The sequence below is a fragment of the Rhinichthys klamathensis genome, unplaced genomic scaffold (assembly GCF_029890125.1).
Source record: "Rhinichthys klamathensis goyatoka isolate OS25496 unplaced genomic scaffold, OSU_Roscu_1.1 h1tg000430l_1, whole genome shotgun sequence".
NCBI lineage: Eukaryota > Metazoa > Chordata > Actinopteri > Cypriniformes > Leuciscidae > Rhinichthys > Rhinichthys klamathensis.
The window spans coordinates 782,249-802,739 of NW_026606926.1; the positions used below are offsets into that span (position 1 = coordinate 782,249).

Below are 20,491 nucleotides of genomic sequence, written 5' to 3' on the forward strand. Positions count from 1 at the left end.
ACAAAACAAAAAAACAAATCATCATAAAACACTTGGTTTTGAAATTGGGTGGGTTATTCTGGTGTTTCATCTTTGTCAAAAAAATACCCTAAATTAGTTAGTATCTCTGATATTTTTTAAAAAAAACTCTGATATTGTAAGGATCTTAACCAGCAGATAAACTTAGAATCTACGAGTTAATTGACTCATATCAGCTCTCATCTGGGGTAAGACAGATTAAAATGTCCAATGTGTTGAACTGAAATTCATACAATAGAAAAACTAATAAAATATGGATTTTAATTTCTTTTAATTTAAAGTGATCTTTATGTAGTTCACAATTAAACAGTGGTTTTATGTTGTTGTGTTTGTAATAAAGCTTATAGACCTTAGTCAGGGTTGCAACATGTTTATACTTTTTGACAGAATATAATGCTGTGAGGGATACACGCGTGTTCAATGGATTGCACTGTAGCTAAACAACATGCCAATGTTCTTTCCAAAACCATTTTAGTAGACAAACAATGTTTGAGTTTTAAAAATTATATGTAATCTAGGACCTTTAAAGAGTGCATGCAATAATAAAGAGTTACATTCAATATGACGTCTACCCTGACTAAGGTCAATTTAATTACATATTTTCTATCTATAGGCTGGTGGTGCGTTTGACATGATATTTGTGTAGACGTCTATGTTTTAGCCAATAAGCGATTGATGAGCCAAAACATAATGACCACCAGCTGCCTAATATGCTGTTGGTCCTCTGAATGCTGCCAAAACAATGCTGACCCACCGAGGCATGGACTCTACAAGACCCCTGAAGGTGTTGCCATGGATTGAACTTGTTGGTTCAGCACATCCCACTGGGGAATTTGGAACCCGGGTGCAATACATTTATGTCCACATGAATGGCCGGACTCAGGGCTTGCCAGCAGAACATCGCCCAGAGCATGTGTGTGTGTGTGTGTGTGTTTGTGTGTACGGTGATTCAGCTTATGCCTCTTTAATCCTGTCAAGTACTGTGTATGGTTAAAAATAAAAATGAATATTTGGCATAATCTGAGGACCATTTTTTCCATACTCAGCACACATTAGATGTGATAATTAGAGGCCTGCAGGTTTAAAAAAAAAAATACTAGGACAATTAGATAACAGTGTGCGATTAGTGTTCTCATTGATACTGTAGATCGATATAATGTCCACAAGGGAGAACTGTTAAATGTGCCCATTCCTGTTGAAGTTACCATTATGCAGACCATGACACAATTTAAATGTTTTCTATCAGCAATCAGTTCTAGATTAAGCTAGAATATATGAATAGTATATATATCTGTCTTACCCCATCAGTTAAGAACTGATCTGACAGTGAGACAATTACCTGGTAGATTCCATGTTGATCTCTTGGTCAAGAACCGATTAATATCATAGTTTATATTAATATCATAGTATATAGCTATATATATATATATATATATATATATATATATATATATATATATATATAGCTATATAGATTTAATATTATTATTTAATATTATTATTACTGTGATACACTTATCGACCAAAGGAGGGAGCTAGTGATCACTTATTTTTGTCCAACATTTAATTTAAAAGGAATTTTCGTTTGAGTAACCGTTTGCCATCCGCTCCACGAGGGGCGTAAGCGAGCTCTACTTTCAGCCTGAGACCTTTGGATCCTTGGCAACATGACGCTTGATAACAGTCGCGACAGACCGTTTTAAGGCCATGCAAGTACGGATTCCGCAGATGACAGCTCAGTGACAGACTCTTAATGTCACTCAACAGCACATATTTCAGCCCACCTGCAAAAACAGCCGACACACACTGCGATAAAGTGCAGGGATCGAGAATGTCACAAGACTCACCTGTAAGTAACTAGCACGAATTATTGGGCAGTTCTTATTTAGCTTAAAGTTTGAATTGAATCGTCAAATAAAGGCTGCATTGTCAGTTCATTTAAATCCGTATTGTGACGCTGCTTTGACGCGCTCCCCTATGTCTGTCTATCTGCCTCTACTTCTAATACAAGGTCCAAGGAATCTTAATACAAAGACAACTGCAATATACATCACAAAATAAAGTACAGTAAAATAAAAACGTACCCTGTCTCTCTGCAGCAGAACGAAAGTGAGTGCGGGCCGGGCCGTCGCGTGAGCAGGGAGTGGTGGCTTCACGTGAGTCTGTTGTGCATTCCTCTGCTCGCGGTGTATCTGCACATCCCTCCTCCACAGCTCTCACCTGCGCTCAACACCTGGCGCGCTTCCGGACACTTCTTCACATTCAGAGGAAATAACATCTTTTACAAAGGTTACACAAGCTTTGTTTACACGCTATACATATACACGAGATATACTCTGTTGATGTTGTAGTCTTATTGTAATTGTATTCTGTTTGTTAATAGAGTCAGTTGGTGTTGTGGGAAGCTCTGATGTCCTCCTGCTGCTTCATGGTTTTCCTACTTCTAGCTATGACTGGTATAAGGTATAAGCACAGAGCCATTTTAAAGTCATTTGCCAGTGTAAAACTGCATCAACGTTTCAGAAAAGCTACTGTAAACTCAATTTAATGCAACTTGGAAGCAATTCACTAACAGTGACTTGATACTTTGCTTCTGCTTTGCACTTGGTGTTCATTGTGCAGCATTTGCTCTTGATGTTTCTTGAATCTCGTTGTCGTTTTGTAGATCTGGGATTCTCTCACTCAACGCTTTAATAGAGTCGTCGCCCTCGACTTCCTGGGCTTTGGTTTTTCGGACAAACCGGTGAGATGAAAGACATGCAGTCACTACAACTACGGTCTTTTATTATTCATAATTTGAATCATTATTTCTATCACACAAACGTCCCACCTCATGATGACACTCCAGCGACCACACCGTTACTCCATCTTCGAGCAGGCCAGTGTGGTGGAGGCCCTGATCGCTCATTTGGGGCTTTCAGAGCAGAGGATTAACCTCCTGTCACATGACTATGGAGACACTGTAGCTCTCGAGTTACTGTTCAGGTGAGCTGGAAGGATCCTTCAAGCTCTCTTGTCATAGTTCAGCTTAATGTTCCTGTCAATATGATCTGGCTGGTTCTCACATGCAGTTAAACACACAGGAGTGACCATAACAGGAGTGGACACGTCACCATAAACAGCCTCTGCCTCTCAAATGGAGGTACATTAAATTTGTATTCATTCTTCATGAAAATTATATATATATATATATATATATATTCTTTCAGATAACAAAAGTCGGATTAGAGATCCTTAACATTATGAAAAAACTGAAAATGTTTTCTTTTTTGTTTTCAATCTTTAAAGGTATATTCCCTGAGACTCATTATCCAAGATTCCTTCAGAAAGTGAGTGTGACACTTTAAAATACACATTTGTTTTCATTTGTGAACTGAGAGAAGTGCATTTTTCTAATCTTTTGTCATCTACAGGTGCTGAAGGACTCCGGCTTCATTTCACCTGTACTCACTCGCCTAGTAAACTACCAGCTTTTCTCTAGAGGGTGAGTGGAGCGTCTGGAAGGGGTGTGGTGTATAGCTTTATGCTTTCTAGTACACAGTTCAAACTATTTGTTGTACTTTACACAGTCATAAATCATTGTTTATAGGTTGTGGCCTAACACCTTCAACTGCTAATATTATATGTATTCACCCTACAGAATAAGGGATGTGTTTGGACCGTACACCCAGCCAACAGAAGCAGAGTTCTGGGACATGTGGACAGGCATTCGCTTTAACGATGGAAATCTAGTCATGGACAGGTGTCCAAGCTTTTCCATGTGTTGCATCTGCAGTGCTTTGCTTGTAATGACAACCGTCGCAAACAATCCTTTGTTGTGTCTCGCCCAGTGTCCTGCAGTACATTAACCAGAGGATGAAACACAGAGAGAGATGGGTGGGGGCTCTAACCTCGTCTTCAACACCATGTGAGTACACACACCATTCATTCAGTGGTATAAAGTGCTGGAGTAGCTGTCATGCTACCAGACTGAAGTGATTCACTGTGGGCAGTGCTATTGAGGCTAAGTAGTTTAATCCATTGAAAAGCACTGCAGAAGCTGCTTAGCCCGTCTGCACCCCAGGCAATATGCGTTTGAGGTGTCAGCATATATTAAGTGAACATTCACGTAGTTAAATGCAGTTAAAGCTGCAGTCCGTATCTTTTCCTCTTTGTCGCCATCTCTCTGTTCGAAATCTGTAACTGCAGTGATTCGCGGAATTATCATCTTTACGTGGGTTGTAAATCGGCATGAAACAGCGCGGATGAACACAGTGCTTTGAGGCGAGTGCTGCTGTCAGTCACCGCGCTGTGTGGATACTGTCATACAGAATCACAGATTCACTTTTTGAAAGTTTGACCAACATAAGAATTTTCATAAGAAAATACCTTCTGAACAAGTAAGTAAAATCCATTTTTGTTCTGACCAACTAAGGGGGAAAAAGCATTCGACATGATAAGCTTCGTTAGATTTAATCAACGCGATTTACAGCAACCGTGCAAATTATAGCCTACTTTGTTCTCAAATTGTTCATGTTAACAACATCAGCATTGCGTGACTAATGTTAAATTTAATGTGTTTTATGGTTAGCAGCTACCTGCGTAGTTCAGAATTCATATTCTCCATAATAGCAAAACGAGAAAGGCACAACAAAGGAAACTCCATAACTGTGTGAATTAAGAAAACGTACTGTTACACGATTGAACTATTGAAATGTCTTACTTGTTCAGCAGAAAAAGGCCGTCTCTTCTTCCGTTTTGAACCCCTTCAAAACACGGAGTTCACGCACTTTTCAAAAGCCCCGCCGATGTTTAAATCCTTGTGTTCGCATAAGACGGTTTCTTTCTCTTTCTCTAGCCACCTTAAATCCGAAGTACGAAGTCTTTTGGGTTTTATAACTGCTGAATCTCCAGTTGACACTGATGATTGTTGTTTGGATCTTTCTGGATGCCATAAGTTTAATTATGTAAAGTGCTGCGAGAAAAGCCTATACATCTAAACATCTCGTCACGCGCAGTATAGCCGGCTAGCCGAAACTCCTTCTTTATGTGTACGGGTGTGACGTCATGACGCAAAGACATGCTCGAATTTCCCGCGGAAACCCACCAGTACCACTGGAATTAAAATCATTATAACAAGCTAACCGTTTTGAATCTAGCTATGGCAAGCAGATAGTTTTGACCACTGGCAGAATAAGTTTTTTTTTAATATAATTATTTTGGATTATTTTTAACTTAAAAAAGTTACGGACTGGAGCTTTAAATGTGTAATATTACAATATATTATACATGCAATGTAGCAGGATAAGCATTTTAACACTCATACTATAGGATGGGAGAGTTGGTTCTTATTTCTATTAAGAGTTAGAAATAGTTTTGTGCTTTGGAAGATTAGTTGATAAATCACTTCAGGCTGTTTAATGTGGCCGTACAAAATTATGAACGTGTTTCTTTGTAAATATCGCTGATTTATAAAAAATTTACTTTGTAGTGCACATGATTTATGGACCCCTAGATCCAGTTAATCCACATCCCCAGTTTATCCTGCTCTACCAGTGAGTATATATGTCAGTTTATATTTATTATCTCTATTTAAACTAACTAAATTATGATTTGTATAATTACTAAATGAGAAATATGTCTAGACTTTTTTTTTTAACATGCATAGGTTTTTTTTCTCCCTTAACTTTTGTGAAAAACATGGTTAGAGCTCATGGCACAAAAACTTTTCCCAATGAGTCCTTGGTTCAAATCCAGGGTGGTGAATGGACCAGAATTCACCACTTGGATGAAAGGTCCGAATTTCATTTGGATGAAAACTATTTTTAAAACATTTGCTGTACCTCATTGAGGTGGGATTTGAACCCAAGCCTCTATCACAGCCTTAACTGCAACTAATGTGTGTTTTGCCATTGAGCCATCATGTCTTTCACAATGATTGTGGCATTTTGGGTGGGGGGTTGTTGTATATAATGAATTATATTATTTTAATGTAAGTAACTGTGGGATTTGAACTCAGGACTCCAAGATTAAAACAGAACCTGAGCCACTGAATCTGAATCTGTTTTATAGCCTTAAAAAAATGTGGGATTTAAACTCAGGATTCTGGGTATAAAAACACAGAGCTTTATCTTTTGAACCACTGAGATTGGACTAATTATTGTCCGTTTTGAAAAAAGAAATTATGGGATTCAAACCAAGACTTTCATGTACAAAAGAATAAATATTTTTAGCACTTGTAATTGTGAAAGAACATTTTCTTCTTTATATAATTTCAAAATATGACATTCAAAAGGTTACTAATGCATTTGCTCTCGACTGAACCTTAATCCTTTAAGTTGAAAGCACATTAATTACCTACCACACCAGTGTCTCCCAACCAACAGTACACATTTTCTATGTCCCCCTTTACCTGATCCATCCATTTCAGGTCTTGGAATATCTACTAACTAGCTGATGAGTTGAATCAGGTGTGTATAATTAGGAAGTTTAAAATGTGTACTGTTGGTGTGCCTCCGGAAACACTATTGGTGAATGTAGAGGGTTAGTTCTTTATTATTGGTAAAGACTTCAAGTGGGAACTTAGCATATAAGCCAAGATAAAACTGCTATGCTGTGACAAACAGAAAAGACAGATCAAGCTGTCTCTTTAGAAAAGTGGGCACTATAACATAGAAATGTTTTATAATCACTTTTACCCTCTCTATTCCTCATCTACAGGAAACTAGTTCAAAGATCCACAGTATCGGTTCTAGATGAGCATGTGAGTCATTATCCACAGCTGGAGGATCCCACAGGCTTCATTAATGCCTACCTTAGCTTTATCAACTCATTCTGAGCAAGAGAGTGATGTGATCATTCTGAAATGAGTGGAATATTGCTCCTATGAAGATGTTGTTAGAAAATATTCCAACACATTTATTAACAAACCGTAAAGTATGCCAGTCACGTTTCTAAATGCATGAAACAAAGTATTGCACCAAATAATCTTTACAATTGTCAATAAGAGTTTGCTGAAATACAATATGCCATTACTTGTAAATACATTTGTGTTCAAAGCATAAATGATTTTATTCAAATAAAAAAGTCTTTGTATGAATTGTCATGTTTTGTGTAGGAAAAAAACAAGTCTTGTACTCTTCCATACTTTTTATTATTGATAAATGATAGGTTTGTTTTAAAGGACAATTTCCCCTGAGCCATGACACAAGGTCAAAACAGCTCAAATACCAGAGAAACAACAATGATTAGATCTCTTCCACATTAATTTAAGTGGCACAATATTTTTGAAATCTCAGAACAGATCAAATTCAGGAACAGGATGTTATAGAGGATTCATGTTAAGCCACAAAGATGGTTGTGTGAAACACAGAGCTACTATATAGATGCATATAAAAGGACATTGACCCAGATTGATTGGCATGTGACCAGGTCACTCACATCGCTCGTTTATCCGACAGACGCCAGGATGACGTCGACCACACTCTCGTCTGTGCTCCTTACAGTCACCTGCATAGTGACCCCATCAGCCAGCGCCAGACGTGCCCTCACCAACACGTCATGACCTCCCCTAAACACACCTTCAGAAACACGATCATTAATCATCAGTCAGGTTAGAAATAGAGAAAATTAATATCTTATACACATTTCAAGACCTGAAACTCACAGAACTAAAAAAACTGGATTGATGAAATCAGTACAAACCTGCTAAGACCAGAACATGGGAGTTCTTGTTTTCAGGAACTTTGTCTGAGCGTTCACAAGGCTGCATGCCCAAGAAGCTGATGATGTTATTTACCGCCTCTGTGACGATAAATACAAATCAAGAGAGGATTATTTCTACAGCCACAAAACTCTTATCAAACATACATTTATTTTACATTCTTATACATGGTCATTAGGATATTAAAGTGGATTTTAATCAAACTGACCATCTAGAGTTCTGACTGTGGCCAAAGCAAACGTCTCTTCCTTCTCAAACTCGTCTCCGATCTCCTCCCACGCTGCGCCGAAGTTCGGCTTTAACACCTTCTGTATGTGGTCAGCGACTGTTACCTCTAAATCTTCCAGCTAGGATGAAAATGCGAGATTGAGTGAGGAATGATCGCTGATAATCTGCCTGGTTTTTTTTTATACCATGAATTGATTTTGAAAATTCACATACCACATATTCATCATCATAACCGTCATCATCAGGCTCTCCCGTGTTGGGATCACAATCCCGGACTAGATATTTCATTGTACAGCTGAACGTGCAAGAGACTAAGACAAATGCAAACAATTAAAAACATGTCAAATTTCGTAAGTACTTTAAATACATCTAAGCAAGCAGTTTAGTCTGTAATGAACCATTCACACAGAATGCGTTTAAAAATGTGAGACGAGGGGTAGCAAAATGAAAAAAAGAGCTAAGTGTAGAAAGGTTGAACTTCTTTCAACTTGAGCACTACAGTTTTAGAATGCTGTTTTCATGTGCAAGCCGCTGAAAAAGATGTGTGTTACATAGAAAAAACAACCGCAAAGTGGAAAGCAAAAATACATTCTGTGTGACATACCTGCTGTGGGGTCATCCTCCGGTAACCGGACCAGACTGTAGCAGGAGCCAGGCTGGCTGTAGGGGAGGTTAGGTGCAGGTACGTAATGTAGTACCTCGTAAGCCTCTGACGGCTCCATCTGGACCATAACCCGCTGCAGCAGCTGGTCGTTCAGCGTGTTGGTGCAGTCGAACTGGAATATCATGTGATTTGCAAAAGTGTGTTTGATGCAGCGCACTACATATTCCGTCTCTGCTTCTGTTAACTGAACCGGCTCTGATGACTTGAACAGGGGACCCAGGCCCTTGAATTCTGGGATGGCTGCAAGTTGATCTGAGAGAAAATAAATAAGGGAGGAAAAATGTGGCACAGTTTGCTTCAAACTCTAGTTTAACGGTGCCGCTCACATTGCTTTGCTGATTAGCTAATCGTCTTACCTTGGTAAATGTCTTGGCGTGAAGGTGCAAGCTTTTCAGGTAGTTTGCTTGTTGCAACGGGTGCGATTTCTGGCATGAAGGAGAAAAATAAAGTGAACTTGTGCAATTTGAGAAAGCTTTGCAATTTAGCCGAAAAAAGGTTAAAGACATAGGAAGATTAGCATCCAAATCAGATGCCAAACAATGGTATACAGTAAACTATTTTTTTTTTCTTTATGAGCATACGTAATTATGGATTATATTGAGTAATAGTCCAGTTATTGGACTCTGGTTCATAAGTAGTGTTGAAATCTATTCACACCTGTTTTCTGTTCGGTGATCGGTGCGGTAGCCAAGGGAACGGTCTTCATGTCAAATGGTTTCTCAGAGGGCTCTAGTGTGTACTGGTGGAGGGATTTCTCCAGTCCAGGAACAGATACGGACAGACCTGCGAACAAACGGTTCAACGACCATTATTCAACCATGACAACTTTAATGCAGAATAAATAAAATTCACACCACAACCACAAACGTTTATCACTCATATTCAGCATATCAGATACACAATAAGAATCTTAACTATGCAGAACAATGGAAACCCACACAAAACTACCACTGCAACACAAACCCTCACCATTGAAGATGTATGCGGCATTCAAGGCCTTCTGCTTCTGCTGAAGGACATTCATGTAGAATGTGGCTCTGTCTCTCACCTCATCATCACTGTCCATCATACACCTATCAGACACACACACACGCTTTAGCAAATTGCATATTAACGCATTTCGGTATGGATGGGCGATAAGCAACATTATGATAAAAATACTCTTATTTTAGTAGACAAACATATGGAAAAATGATTTTAAAAAAAATTATGAAAAGGTCAGCAATGGATAGTTCACCCAAAATGTTTAATTCTGTCATTAATTACATGTCATTCCAAACCAGCTACACAACTTACACTTTGACGCTTCAAAAAGAGATCTTAAAACTAATCCATATGAATTGAGTGGTTTAGTCCAATTTTTTTCTGAAGAGACACAATCACTATATATGATGAACAGATTTAATTTAGGCTTTTATTCACATTTAAACGTTCATCAACTCGCACATCAGTTGTGGTAAAAGGAAGCTCAAGCATGTTCACTTGACGTGCAAGAACCAATGGGGTTCATTCTCGTCTGTTACGCAGCTCGTTTGAGCTTCAGCAAGAGGTTTGTTCTCGCGAGTCAAGCAGGTTCGGTTGAGCTTCGGTTTATGTTCGCTGCTCAATGTTTATATGATCTCTTTATGAACTTTTCAGTTGCGTAGCTGTCAATGGAGGGACAGAAAGCTCTCGGATTTCATCAAAAAGATCTTAATCTGTGTTCCGAATATGAATGAAAGTCTTGCGGGTTTGAAACGACAAGAGGGTGAGTAATGAAATTTTGGGTGAAGTAACCCTTTAAAGACCCACTCCGATGAAAATAATGTTTTTCTAGGTGTTAACATGTTCTTGTGGCATTTTTCTTATGTTAGATGACATATCCCAAAAACCGGGTTGCCCATTTAAAACGATAACATATAAATGTAATATGCAGAAACCATGGTTTACTAAAGGAATTATAAAGTCCTGCAAGAAGAAAAATTTATTATACAGGAAATTTATACATTCAAGAACTCAAGATGCTGAAAGCAAATATAAAACATATAAGAATAAACTAGTTAATATAATTAGAAATAGTAAGAAAGATTATTACACAAAATTGTTGGCACAACATAGACAAAACATTCAGGGAACATGGAAGGTACTTAATGATTTAATACATAAAAAACACAGCAATACGGATAGTGTTAATTACTTTAATAAAGACAACTATACGATACGTTGCACAGAGGAAATAGTTAAAGAGTTTAATGATTATTTTGTAAATATAGGCAATAATTTAGCAAAGAAAATTGTACCCATTCCAAACAATGGAATGGAAATTGGGGTTACATATGAAAGTCCAAATTCATTATTTTTAAACCCAACTAATAAAGATGAAATATTGAAAATAGTGAAAGACTGCAAGAATAAAAAGTCAATTGATAATGATGGGTTTGATATGTTTATGGTTAAAAATATTATTGAAAATGTTATTTATCCATTTACATATATTTGCAATCAATCTTTTAAAACTGGTATATTCCCAACTCAAATGAAAATATCAAAAGTTCTCCCATTGTATAAAGGTGGCGACAAACATTTGTTTTGTAATTATCGACCTATTTCTCTGTTGTCACAATTTTCAAAAATATTAGAGAAATTATTTGTTAAAAGATTAGATAGCTATGTTGAAGTGAACAATATCATGAATGAATATCAGTTTGGTTTCAGAGCTCATAGGTCAACAACAATGGCAGTTGTTAAAATGGTAGAAAATATATCACAATCAGTAGATAAAAAATTACATACAATCGGAGTTTTTTTAGATTTACAGAAAGCTTTTGATACCATCGATCACAGAATATTATTATATAAACTGGAAAAATATGGATTTAGGGGAAATGTATATTCTTGGTTAGAAAATTATTTAACAGACCGTTTTCAATATGTTAATTTAAATGGAGTTGCATCATGCTTTGAGAGAATTAATTGTGGCGTTCCGCAAGGCTCCGTTTTGGGCCCTAAGTTATTTTTGTTATATATAAATGATATTTGTAAAGTGTCGGATATTTTTAATTTTATTCTTTTCGCGGATGATACAACAATTTATTGTTCTGGCCCAAATCTTACAGAGCTTGTGTCGGTGGTAGAGAAAGAATTATATAAATTTAAGAATTGGTTTGATTTGAATAAATTGTCACTAAATTTAAATAAAACGAAATTTATGGTATTTAGTAATAAAGAGATAAATAATGAGATCAGGATTACTATTAATGAAAATGAATTAGAAAGAGTAAATCATATAAAATTTCTTGGAGTAATTATTGATTGTAAAATGACATGGAAACCGCATATTTTAAACGTTCAGAAGAAAGTATCAAAAACGATTGCAATTTTGTATAAGTTGCAATGTATTTTGAACAAAAATGCATTACATTTACTTTATAGTTCACTTGTCACACCATACTTAACGTATGGTATTGAAATATGGGGAAATACATACAAAACTAGAACTAATCCAATTTCCTTATTACAAAAGAAGGTTATCAGATTAATTAATTATGCACCTTACAATTCACCAAGTAATTTACTGTTTCATCAATCAAAAATTTTGAAGTTTTATGATTTAGTTGATTTGTACACGGTAAAGTTTATTTACCAAGTCAAACATAATAAAATGCCTAAATGTTTACAATTATTATTTACCCAGCGAGAAAGTAAATATAATCTCAGAGGACTATGTATATTTAATCAACCACAAGTATATTCTACATTAAGAGAACATTGTTTATCAAATAAAGGAGTTAAATTATGGAATAATTGCTGTAATGAGTTAAAACAAGCCACGTCTATTTTTCAGTTTAAAAATATTTATAAGAGGATAACATTGGAAAAATATTCAATAGAATGAATATTAATTAAATAGGCTTGCTTCTGGTGTGGACAATGGTCCACCAATGTGTTAATGTTAATTTTATGATCAGATGTTGTCACTAATGTGTTGCATTTATGATTCTAAAGTTAAGGGCAGGCACAATAAGCTTTAGCTTCTGCCTGCACCTGGTCATCTATTGTGTTTATGTTTCGAATGATTGATTGAATGATTTGTAAATGACCAAACCGAAATAAAAAAATAAAAAAAAAAAATAAAAAAAATCTTGAGAAAAATAAGCTCAAAGTTGTATTTCTGAGTATTTCTACATTCAAATGGCTGTGAATCAGTAGCAGACGCTAAAATGCCGTTTAAAATAGACTGGAGTTGTGACGTAGTAACTCCACTGGGCGAGGCCACAAGCTTGTTAAAATTAATCGAAAGTGCCCCTCTCAAACAAATATCAATGATAATATTGTTTTCAATAAAACAAAATGCATTTGATTATAATTAACATGACAATGTGACAAAATTCACGTTTACTTGTATGTTTCTGTCGGTTTGAGCTGTCGTTGCCATGACTCGTTGCTATGGGTTGCGTCACTTGCGTGTCTTGCATCGGACTCGACTGAAGGGGTCAGTCTCCGTTTTCGAGGCCGAGGGTCAGTAATGTGGACGGCAGGAGCGCATAATCGTTGCAAAAGTTATGCGTTTTAAAACGAAAACGCACTGTACGGCTGGATAGCTCCAATATTGCTCTCAATTTTTGTTGCACCGGTAATGACAGGTTGGGGGTGTAAGCTAGCGGGAGAGACAGAGCTCTCAGCAACGGGGAGGGGGAGGGTCATCTCCGTGCCAACGGCTCCGCCCACAACGCAGAGGCGAATTGCTAATGAGCTACTGCCGCTCTGCTGAAGCAAAGTCCCAGAAAACGGCACAGGTTTTGTGAGTTTGGCTAAAAATGGCATAATCATAATTTAAAGACCACTGGGAATGTTTACAAATAGCTCAAAATATGATCGGAGTGGGACTTTAATGAGCAAAAATAAATGAGTAAAAAAATGTCGCATTTAAATCATTTTTAATCCAATGACGAGTTTCTTTTTTTAGGTAAAATATTGTTTTATTTTCTGTTTTGCATCGCTTCTTTTTAATCCAATCAAAATGCGGATGTTCTCTTTTTAGTTTAACAAACATCTGCACTGATTTCTCAACACACATTTATTTGGTCATTTCCTAACTCCAATACTCAAATTACCAATATAAACCACCCACTCCCCCCACACACACACACTTTCTGCCAGTGAAGGCCTACCTCTGCATCAGGACCAAGACGCTTGGCAGCAGGTCATCATTTTGAGCCCCAAACTTGGCCAGCGCACTGACCGCAGCTTTGAACAAAAACGTGAGAGGAGAGTCAGAGCAGAAGAATGCTTAAATGTCCTAAAGCTCAGTCTCTAAAGCTGATTAATTACAGATTATCCGGCATGCTTAAACTTACTCCAACTTGCAGTCGGACAGCAGTTAATTATTTGGACACGTGTGTCGCTCAAACAAAAAAACCTGTACTACTGCATCGCAAACACACACATCCTGAGATCTCAAGGTGGCACGAGCAGGTTTTATAAGCTCATTGCAAGGAGGTTAACGCACAGGTCAAAGGTCATACGAGATTACTCACCTGCCCGCACCGCCTCACTCTCTAGCACCACACGGTTGAAGATGAAACGGATGTATTTGGAGGGGGTGGGGGTACGTGGCCCCTCTTTCCCCAGCAGGTGGAGGATCTTAGTGGCCAGGACGGTGTGCTCACAGTCCTCGATAAACTCACACAGGTGAGCCAGACCTGTCTCCTTACTCTCTGGGTTTTCCTCTATGATGCTGATGATACAGTCCACGATGGCTCTCTTGTAATCAAAGCCACCCTGCAAAAGAAAAGAAATTAAATCTGAAGCTTCTAATATAAAAATATTTTTTTACAGCAAGATCTATGTTCAAAACTGTTGGTGCTGATTAAGGAAAATACAGATACAAAGTAAAACAGATATTAAGAATATCAGTATAAATCTGGTCGTGTGGTTTGGCACAAGAAAAACAAAGACTAAGAGAGATTACAAGACTCCATCTTAACAACAGAAGAACAAATGTTCTTGAATGAACTTACATCATCTCTAAGCATGTTTGAAAGGAAGTTCATCATCACGCTGTGTTTTCTGGGATACTTCTGGCACAGAGCACTGATGGCCTGGACCACAACCACCTGGAAAACAAACACACCATTTAGTTATGAAAACACATTGTTTACTGGAACATTATTACATAGACCAATTATTTAAAAGGTACAATGTGTGCAAGTTATTAAAATATTAAACTCCCAAATATGCATCTAAAACATATGTTTGCTCTCTATTTCGCTGTCTCTGTGATGAAGTCACCTTGAACTCATCCGAGATCTCGGAGACGAAGGAGGAGATCTGTTTCATGAGACGGTCCACGCTGCTCTCGCTGCCAGTCTTCAGCAGGGTGGTGATGGCCAGGGTGGCGATGCTGCGGTTGGAGTCGGTGATCAGGTTCTCCAGGTCCAGGTTGCATGCGGTCACTGCTGACGGATGCTTCATTGCCACCTGTTAGAACATTTGTTGTTCAAAAACATTTGTTATTTGAAATAAAATAAGATATAAAAAAACTTGGCATGGCTACATGTCCTAATTTTAGTTTAGTTTAACAAACTAAAATAAAACATGTAAGACATGTAAATATAAAATAAAAATCTAATTCAAATCTTTAATGAAATATATTGGTATTTCATTGATACTAAAATAACACTAGTGTCAAAAAGAGCAAATTTGTGCACAATTTCTGTGATAAAAGGGTGATATCAAACTGTCTTTGAACATTAAAATGTGTAATTTGGTGTCTCCATGTGGTAGTTGTTGATAATGCAATGGTTTACAGATGAAATCCTATTCAAACAGACAGGAAAAACTAACCTTATTAAGGGTCCGTACAGCTGCATATCGCAGGGCTGCTTTGGGAGAGCTGCAAAACAGCTGGAGAACTATGGAAAGAAAGAGAGAGAGAGAGAAACAAAATGATTTGAACATCTAGTGTCATCTGTCTTGTGCGCTGGTTAGAAAGCAAAAAGGTAGCAGCAAGATGTAAAATGCACAAGACTAACCGGACACAGCAGGAGCCAGCTCACGAGCGGTACAGTTGGGCATGTGGACGATGGCGGAGGCCGCTTCATAAACCACCATCTCATGTTTATTCCTCAAGCAGCTCTCAATGAAGTCAAACAGAGGACTATCGTGCCTGTTAAAACAACATATGTAGACAGACTAAGGGCCGGGTTTACTAAACAAGGCAAATTAGCGTGAGAACACAATTCCAAAAAAGCACCGATGGGAGTGGAAAGTTCTACGTGAGATCGGTCAGAGCCGGATCATTTCCATAATGATCAACGGAATCTACCAAGAGCAGCGCAAATTGGCGTCTGGTTTAAGACGTGCTTTTTTTGGGCGGTAAATAATGGCGCAAATACCGGTAAATTGACAAGCGCAAACCTTAATAAATCCCCTTGCATGATTTATTTAAATACTCTCCTCCTATAAATTTTGCGTCTGAAAGGGAAACTCCTACAAAAGCATATGCAATATAAGGTCAGACGCAATAATAACCCTGTCCACGCCTTTTCAGAACTAATTTTTCAATGCGTGTCTTTAGTCAATCCTGACAGTCATTTTATTATACCAAAAGAGGGTTTGCTCTGGCGCAAGCTGTTAGCAAATATGAACCTATTAAGGTTACATTATTAGCAACTGCATGATGTTAATAACGCCTAAAAGAGCCTTTAAAAAAAAGCTAATGTGCAACACACATACCCTCCATCCGTCTCCTCCAGCAGCTTACTAGCAATGCGAATCATCATGCAGTAAGCAAATGGAGACTTGAGGCCAGATTTGGTGAATTTGTTGAGCATCTTGGTCACAGCCAGACGGTCATTCTTCCTCAAGTGGTACAGAAGACCCAGAGCATGGTACTGTGCAGAGAGATCCCAATTTATTAAAGAGAGACAGGCCCCCAACTCATTAGACAATGGATGCAAACATCTCACTAACCTGCACCATGATGTTATCACTTGAAGCCGCCTCCTGAGCTTCATTGACCCAGCGTTTTACCACATCAAAACTCATCTTCACCATGTGCTGTAAAACAAATACAGAAACAAACAGGATAGCTACATTATCCAGGACTAAGTGTAATAAACAGTAAGGTGAAAACAGACTAGTGATTGGCTAATACTATTCAGTTTAGCGCCATTTTAAAATATTAACAAATACTATAATTGTGCATAAATAATACTAAAATAACACTGGGCTCTAGGTTGTGATCTTACCAGTGAGGAGACGAGAGCAGAGCTGGACACGCTGGGCACTTTGTCCACGATGGCCTGTTTCATGTATCGTTCAATAGCCTGCAGCATGGTGGTCTAGTGGACAAGATGGAAGAAGCACAATTGAAAGGATCATTTACATCAGTGCCATTGTAGTTTATTTCTCACTGATAGAAAATAAAGTCTGTTACACAGAGGCAAATGAGTTTTCAAACAGTTGAGACTCACATCAGTGATCCTGCAGAGAGCTCTGATTGCCGGGCCTCTGTAAACATCCTCTTTACCAGTCATGTCCTTTGTCAAGCTGAGACACACAAAAAACATTAATCAGCGTTTTTCAGGTAATATCGGCGACATGTGCAAAGATTTCCATTCCTCATTAAATAACAATGTTTACACACTACTACACATATTATAAAAAGTATATAGGTTTCTTTAAATAAGTACAGCGTTTTTTTTACTCAAGAAACACTATTTAAAACTTATAACCCGTAAGTTGAGGAAGAGGTTTCGCTGATGTAGAAATACACTGCTATGGCAAAATGAACTGCTCACCTGCTTGTAACTATGATCACATCCTCTGAGATGTTGGCCATCTCCTTAATGGTCAGGTAACACATTCTTCTCAGGGTTTGCTAAAACATGAGGCAAAAGCAAAATAAATTTCCACAGCACATTATTTGCAATAAATTATTAATTGCTGCAACTCAATAACTAAAATAAGTATTTATCAGAGAAAATTTATATTATTACTATTATAGTTTTTATTCATATTTTTGATTTATTTATTTTGTGTTATTTTTCCAGTTTTGATTTTAACTTTAGTTTTTAGTCATTTTGTTCTTTGCTTCTTTGCTCACAATATTGTACAGATTATTACCATCGTATATCAGGCCAGCAGACATTAGTATGTTTAGGGTATATTTATACTATTAAATGTATAAAAACTATACTTGAGTATATTTCTATTGTAAGTTACTAAAACATACTCAATTATACCGGAATTTACCATTCTTCTTTACCATTCCTATTTAGGGTTAATCTTTTATTGAAAGTTTTAGTTGAAGTTAATTTTTAGTTTTTATTTACTTCAACAAAGTTATTTCAATTAGTTGACAAGGCTAATTCTAATTGACATTTTGTTTAAGTTTTCATCTAATATTTAATTTTGTTTTATTACTTTATTTCAATTAACAAAATGTTTTTAAATAGTTTTATTTAACAATAACATGGTAGTGATGCACAGATTTGTCTGTCTGCTTGGCTGATTAACAAAAGTGTTAAGCACCCCCTTTTGTCAAGTTCAAAAACATAATAACATTTTGTTCATTTTGTGTAAAAAAATAATAATAAAATAAAATAAATTATAATGTTATTGCTGTCATTAATGATATTAAAATTATATTTACTGACATTTATTATATGATTACATAATGCAACATGTATGTACTGGCTTCCATTATATGTTTAGCCTTTAAAAAAATGATGGCTGTCTAGTAACACACTAGTTAAAACCAATAAAAAGGGCTGTAAATAAAGTGTCTTACATCATTAGACTGGAACAGCCTAGTCATGGCAAAGAAAGCTTCAGTGGCTTCTGTGGTTCCAAAGTGCTCACCCTGAAAAATGAAGGAGTAGAGATGAATCAGTCCATAGAGAAAGAGAGTTGCAGTAGTGTAAAACTACTGAAAAAGTAAGATATAATCACATACCTGGTTGAGCAGGTAGATGATCTTCGTCAGGATGTGCAGACATCTTCTCGGATTGATGGGTGTCTCGTTGAATATCCGAGCCTTTGAAACAAACATGCAATGTATAATGATATATATGTGTGAGTGTATAAACACACACACACACACACACACACACACATGTACAGTGCTAAAGAGAAGTTCAGATCATTTTAAGATTCAAATGCATCAAACTCACCTCCTGTAGTACAGCGCTTTTCTCCAGATGCTGAAAGGGGTTTGAGCCACTTCCTAAATGCATAAGAACATCTGTCAATCAACTAAAGGTCTGTGCCTTCATTCAGATACAATATTAGGTAATAGTTTAAGTTAAGGTAATAACCTTTAAGTTATGAATCATATAATGCCATTTCTTCAAGAAAAGTGCTCATAGAATAAGTGATGAGAGAACGAATAGCATCTACTGTATATGTGGCTCTTGGCCACTGCAAAACAGCAATATTAGTTATATTTATTAAAACAATTATTAACCATTTAGTAAACCAAAACCAAAGATTTGGATCTTCTGAATCTGAACTGTCAAAAGATGATAGTGCCCTATAAATAAAAGACAAGAGAGAATAGCATCTATTTGTAGCCCCTTTGCAGCCCTTTAATCAACTTCAATCAGAAATTCCCTTTTAACATACGGAATACAAAGCTTATGGTGAAAAACCACGAAGCAAATGTTAGATCTCTTTCGTTTACAAGCTTGCAAAATGAATATATAATTTAAATAAAGGCTACTGTGCTAGCACATTAGCTTACTCAATAAAGATTAATTCAACTCATACTGTAGGATACAGCAAAAATAACTTAGCTGCTGATACTAGTTAATCGACCACTCAAATTAAGCATACAACTGAAACATGTACATAAATCGTTAGTGATAAACAAGTGTAATTTTTTTTTTTTCAGCTGCAGATGTGCTGTGGCCTGCAGAGACGCTCTTCCTTAGCAAAACAACCGACATAATTTCGGCCACTGAAATAAGCTGTTTCTCATATGATAAAGATTTTATCATGTGTCAGCATTAAATTAATAATGCTCTTACCAGACTCCTCGTCCTTCTTGTCGAATTTCTTGATCATTTTGCTGAATGTTTAAGAGCAGTAAACGAGATGATCAGACAGTCATTCACGCTCTTTTCCTCCACGTCAACCAGAGTGACGTGTATTGTGAGCTGGCGGAGATGGAGCCCACTGAGTTCACACTTCAAAATAAAGGTCTATGCTTAAAAGTCGAGATGACGATGAAGAGGTTGGTTTTCTTCGTACGTTCCAGATAAATATATATATATAAAATACATATAAAATAAATATAAATATGTACATTTATATATATACATTTAAAATATGACAATATGTTACAAATACATATTATAATTCACAAACACATAGTCTTTTAATGGTGTGTATAGCCTAAATTAAATATAAATATAAATATAAATGATAACTGATATATGTGTGTGTGTGTGTGTGTGTGTGTGTGTGTGTGTGTGTGTGTGTGTGTGTGTGTGTGTGTGTGTGTGTGTGTGTGTGTGTGTGTGTGTGTGTGTGTGTGTGTGTGTGTGTGTGTGTGTGTGTGTGTGTGTGTGTGTGTGTGTGTGTGTGTGTGTGTGTGTGTGTGTGTGTGTGTGTGTGTGTGTGTGTGTGTGTGTGTGTGTGTGTGTGTGTGTGTGTGTGTGTGTGTGTGTGTGTGTGTGCATATATATATATATAGCTTATAAATATAAATGATAAATGATATATATGTGTGAGTGTATACACACACACACACACACACACACACACACACACACACATATCATTTATCATTTATATGTAATTTACACACCATTAAAAGACTGTGTTTGTGAATTATAATGTGTATTTGTAATATATTGTCATATTTTAAATATTTATATTTTTTTAATATAATA

At 36.8% G+C, this 20,491-nt stretch overlaps 2 protein-coding genes across 3 annotated transcripts; one reads left to right on the forward strand and one right to left on the reverse strand.

Annotated features, from left to right (window-relative positions):
- The first annotated feature begins 1,641 nt into the window (after positions 1-1,641).
- On the forward strand, positions 1,642-7,096 carry mest (mesoderm specific transcript). Of its 2 annotated transcripts, none has more exons than XM_056235745.1 (12): positions 1,642-1,867; positions 2,121-2,307; positions 2,402-2,481; positions 2,684-2,761; positions 2,867-3,003; positions 3,102-3,160; positions 3,307-3,347; positions 3,432-3,502; positions 3,659-3,760; positions 3,849-3,925; positions 5,489-5,552; positions 6,718-7,096. In XM_056235745.1, exons 1-12 carry the CDS (start codon positions 1,772-1,774, stop codon positions 6,833-6,835), a joined length of 1,110 nt encoding a protein of 369 aa, XP_056091720.1. In that variant the 5' UTR covers positions 1,642-1,771; the 3' UTR covers positions 6,836-7,096. The 2 variants fall into 2 exon arrangements, with proteins under 2 accessions (XP_056091720.1, XP_056091719.1); XM_056235744.1 differs by having other exon boundaries at positions 1,643-1,867; positions 2,118-2,307.
- Positions 7,097-7,128: 32 nt separating this feature from the next.
- Positions 7,129-19,768, reverse strand: copg2 (COPI coat complex subunit gamma 2). The gene is made up of 23 exons (XM_056235743.1): positions 19,625-19,768; positions 18,770-18,822; positions 18,553-18,633; positions 18,388-18,459; positions 17,396-17,475; positions 17,069-17,144; positions 16,844-16,936; positions 16,566-16,652; positions 16,329-16,486; positions 15,626-15,759; positions 15,438-15,505; positions 14,883-15,071; positions 14,612-14,707; positions 14,129-14,372; positions 13,763-13,838; positions 9,582-9,685; positions 9,270-9,395; positions 8,969-9,037; positions 8,553-8,864; positions 8,162-8,259; positions 7,929-8,067; positions 7,702-7,800; positions 7,129-7,577 (listed from the first exon to the last, which is right to left on the reverse strand). The coding sequence occupies exons 1-23, from the start codon at positions 19,659-19,661 to the stop codon at positions 7,447-7,449; spliced, it is 2,622 nt and encodes an 873-aa protein (XP_056091718.1). The 5' UTR covers positions 19,662-19,768; the 3' UTR covers positions 7,129-7,446.
- Positions 19,769-20,491: the final 723 nt, after the last annotated feature.